Source organism: Lolium rigidum, chromosome 4 (assembly GCF_022539505.1).
Source record: "Lolium rigidum isolate FL_2022 chromosome 4, APGP_CSIRO_Lrig_0.1, whole genome shotgun sequence".
Classification (NCBI taxonomy): domain Eukaryota; kingdom Viridiplantae; phylum Streptophyta; class Magnoliopsida; order Poales; family Poaceae; genus Lolium; species Lolium rigidum.
In genome coordinates, this window is record NC_061511.1 from 236,357,057 (window position 1) to 236,360,937 (window position 3,881).

General features: G+C 50.2%; 1 protein-coding gene across 1 annotated transcript; it reads right to left on the reverse strand.

Moving 5' to 3' along the window:
• Positions 1–601: 601 nt before the first annotated feature.
• Positions 602–2,382, reverse strand: LOC124649893 (gibberellin 2-beta-dioxygenase 3-like). The gene is made up of 2 exons (XM_047189463.1): positions 1,355–2,382; positions 602–1,249 (listed from the first exon to the last, which is right to left on the reverse strand). Exons 1-2 carry the CDS (start codon positions 2,108–2,110, stop codon positions 980–982), a joined length of 1,026 nt encoding a protein of 341 aa, XP_047045419.1. The 5' UTR covers positions 2,111–2,382; the 3' UTR covers positions 602–979.
• Between the last annotated feature and the right edge of the window lie 1,499 nt (positions 2,383–3,881).

Here is a 3,881-nt window from a genome sequence, read left to right on the forward strand (position 1 = left end):
TTGTGTAATCACTAATCAAAAAGATTCAAACACTGTCAACATTAGACATTCATGATCCTTGTGGCAAAAACAATGTTGAAAAAATCCAACAAAAAATGTTGTACATACATCTTGATGTTCTATGTACTCGCAAAGTTGTTTCACAAAAAAGGACATTGTTTTTGTGTCATGTGTAAAAGACAAATTTTGGTGCTTAAAAAAGCTCTTCACGAGGATATTTTCTTATCTTTTTTTACATAGCACATAAAAAATGTTGTTTTTTCGCGAAATTTAGCGTGCACGTATAGAATGTCGACATGTGCGCACGGAATTTTTGTTCATCATTTTTTAACATTTAAAATGTGTTTTCTGATAGCAGGAACATATGGACCCTAGATCAAAATGGGATCTCCCACATTGTAATCACTTTTGAGTTTTGTCAAAAAAAAAATTGTGTAATCACTACGAGTCAAGCACTATCAACATTAGACATTCATGGCCCTTGGGGAACAGTGTGGGAGAAGGCCCACATGCATACGCCCAATGAGATGAGCTCAAACATGCCTACAAGTGGAAGCAACAAAAGCAAAGGAAGACAGGAAGCAGAGCACAAGAAGGGACAAACACAAGACTCCTATAAATAGAATAGAGTAGCACACTCGAGTAGTAACCACACCTGTTGGAAAGATTCCGACACACATCAACTTTCACCGCATGTCAACAAAGACATACGGCGCGCATTAACCAACAACAAGCTGGATCGATCTCTAGTGCTAGTAACTGTACATTTGACCAAAGTGATCGGCGAGATCGAGGAATCGGCTTCGTCTCCGTGCTGTGCCCACAGCGACAGAAAGACAGGCAGCCAGGTCACTCATGGCGGATGGAGCAATCAGCAGCCTTGTGCACGTCGACACGTCACACGAAAAAGCTAGGCAAAGCTACCTCGGTGGAGCTGGTGTGTGGTCTCTCCTGGTATCTTGTTGAGACCGCCGGTGGATCAGGACCAGTGGTGGTGGCCGGCGGCGACAGGTGGCTCCTCGAAGGGGGCCAGGCGGTTGTCGCCGAGGCGAGAGCGGTAGGCCGCCTTCTTGTACTCTCCCCACGTGAATTCCCTGTAGAGCGGCAGCCCCGCCAGCAGCTGCGGCAGCGGTGCAATCCTCTGCGCCAGCGGTGGCCCGCCGAAGTAGATCATCGACACCCGCGACTTGAGCCCGCTGCCGGCCACCACCCGGTGCCGGACACTCTTCAGCCTCCCATTCGTTAGCACCTGCAGGATGGATGGGCCGACCAAGAGCTGATTAGTTAGCTGTCGTACGCCGTGGACAGAATCTTGATCCCGTCGTCGATGAATGTGGGCGGCGTGCGTGCGTACCTGGAGGGAGTCGCCGACGTTGACGAAGAAGGCGTCGCGGTTGGGCGGGACGGACACCCACCGCCCGTCGTGGAGCGCCACCTGGAGCCCGGCGGTGCCGTTGGAGTGCAGGATGGAGACGAGCTGTGGGTCGGTGTGCTCGCCGAACCCCGTGACGCTGCAGCTGGGCGGGAGGCCCTGCAGCAGCGGGCAGGGCGGGTAGTGGTTCAGCCGGAACACCTGGTCGCTCGCGTCCCCCGTCACCATGTCCGCCAGCGCGCCCCGCGGTGACACGCCCAGCCCATCGGCAACCATCTCCAGCACCGTCCTCGCCAGCCCGCGCATCGTGACCACGTACTCGTTAATGGCGTCTCTCAGCGCGGTCGACGTGGCTGCACGGGAGGCCTTTTCAGAGAGCGCGTCACGGTCGATGGCGAGGAGGAGGTACTCGAGCCACCCCATGTCGCCATTGCGACCGATGCGCTTGCTGCCGTACCCGAACGGGTCGGCGCCGGCGGGGGCCGACGCGTCCTTGACCGCCTGCGACGACCCGAAGAACCGGACGGCCTCCGCCTCCAGCCGGTCGACAACGCCAGCCGGCACGCCGTGGTTCACCACGCTGAAGAACCCGAACTGCTCGCAGGCTCGCACCACGTCCTCGGCCGCGTCGGGCCCGGACAGGTCCACGGCCGGGACTCCCAAGAAAGTCTCCCACGGCTCCGGCGTCCTCAGCAGCGAGATCTGCTCGAGCGCTGCCGGCTTCGCGAGCACCACCATGGCCAAAGAAACAGGTTAGAGCAGAACAAAGCAGAGCAGGCGATCGATCACTGAACCCAAAGAGAACAACAGGCCACTGCAAGAGTATATGTCTATCGATCACCACAGTAAGCACAGTGCTGATGAGAGCTCCTCGAGCTTCGGTTGTGCACGAGTTGGAGTGGGAGTTCATGGCGCTTATATATAGGGGAGGCGGCCATGGAGGTGCTGAGCGGGGCCTAGGCGCGCGAGAAACGAATGGGAGGGAATGGACAACGTTGGTAGGAGCTGTTCATCCCGCGTCGTGTTGGTGCACGCATGGGTCGACTGACCTGTCTCGCCGCGCCTTTTCGTATTGAGTGAGGCCGGCGCTGCCGCGAACTGAATTCCAGCACGGGGAGGGGCGACGTGTTCCGGTTTGATCCGCCGGTGGCCTGGGGTCGGGGAATGAGGACGGTGATGGGTCCTGTGCGCGAATGCTACGCTGCTCAATCATGCATGGATGCCATTCCGATACGTACGTACTTAACTTAACTAGCTACATGCCTTGTTCAAAAAACAACTAGCTACATTCTGGTTTGGAAATCCAATTCGGCTCGCATGAAGCCATTGTTTGAAAATACATTTTAAAATATAAAAACTGAAAAAAAACATAGACGTGCATCTAGACATTTTTTGAGATAAATAATATTTTTTTTATCTGCCGTGTAAAAAACATAAGTTCCGATTCTCAACATGTATTCACAGGATTCTTTTTGAGGTATTTGCACTAGGGGTACATAAGCTTGCACGTTAGGAGCAAATTAGTACACGAACTTGAAAAGGGAGGCCGGGTGGTACACAAATTTGTCATGCTGATGATCAGTTGTATCTAGTTTCGAAATAAGAGTATCGAACCACGAGAAGCTACTTGTAATGATCTTGATATTTCTTGTACTTTCTACTAAATTTTACTTAATAATTGTTTTCTAATCTCAAAATAATAAAAATGGGTATTGTAAATGGTTGCAGGAAAAGTATATAAAACAATAAAAACGTTATATAAAAATGGTTGGAACTTTATAAGACAAAGTGTTCTCAGAGATTATTGGATCCACCTCTAGCACTAGGACTCGTGTTAATCAAGATGAAATATGCTTTCAAGCATGTTGTGTGTGTGGGAGAGCTTCATAATTAATAAGATGCGCCCAGAAAGCCATCGATCATCGCATCTCTAAATAACACAGCATCTAGCCTTGTGCATCACATATGGACTAGTGCTATTAAGGGGTGTACCCTATGGTCATCGATAGATGAGCTTCATGAATCTCTCTTATCCTCCTTATTCATGTGTCAAATCGCCAATACGGTAATGTTACTTCTCGCAGTTCGCTTTACCACACTTCAAATAGTAGTTTCCTCTCAAGATCAATAGGCAATATTACATGGTGCATGATGAGCGTAGATTGCACGCCGTTGGGGAACCCCAAGAGGAAGGTACGATGAGCACAGTAGCAAGTTTTCCCTCAGTAAGAAACCAATGTTTAAACGACCAGTAGGAGAAATGCGTGACTTCTAAAGGTGTTGCTAGCTGACTTGTGGCAGGTCGCACTACCGGCGTCAGCAACAACGTGGAACCTGCACACAACACAACCAAAATACTTTGCCCCAACTTACAGTGAGGTTGTCAATCTCACAGGTTTTGCTGAAAACAAAGGATTAACTGTATAGCGTGGAAAGAGATGTTTGTTTGCAGTGGAATTAAAGAGAATAGTGTTTGCAATAAGTAAACAGAACATGATGATTTTATCAG

Bases quoted from the DNA above. Each gene is read 5' to 3' on its own strand.
- LOC124649893 (XM_047189463.1), bottom strand. From the start codon at position 2,110: ATGGTGGTGCTCGCGAAGCCGGCAGCGCTCGAGCAGATCTCGCTGCTG. The intron at 1,250-1,354 runs GTACGCACGCAC...TCCATCCTGCAG, and splicing joins ACGTCGGCGACTCCCTCCAG to GTGCTAACGAATGGGAGGCT.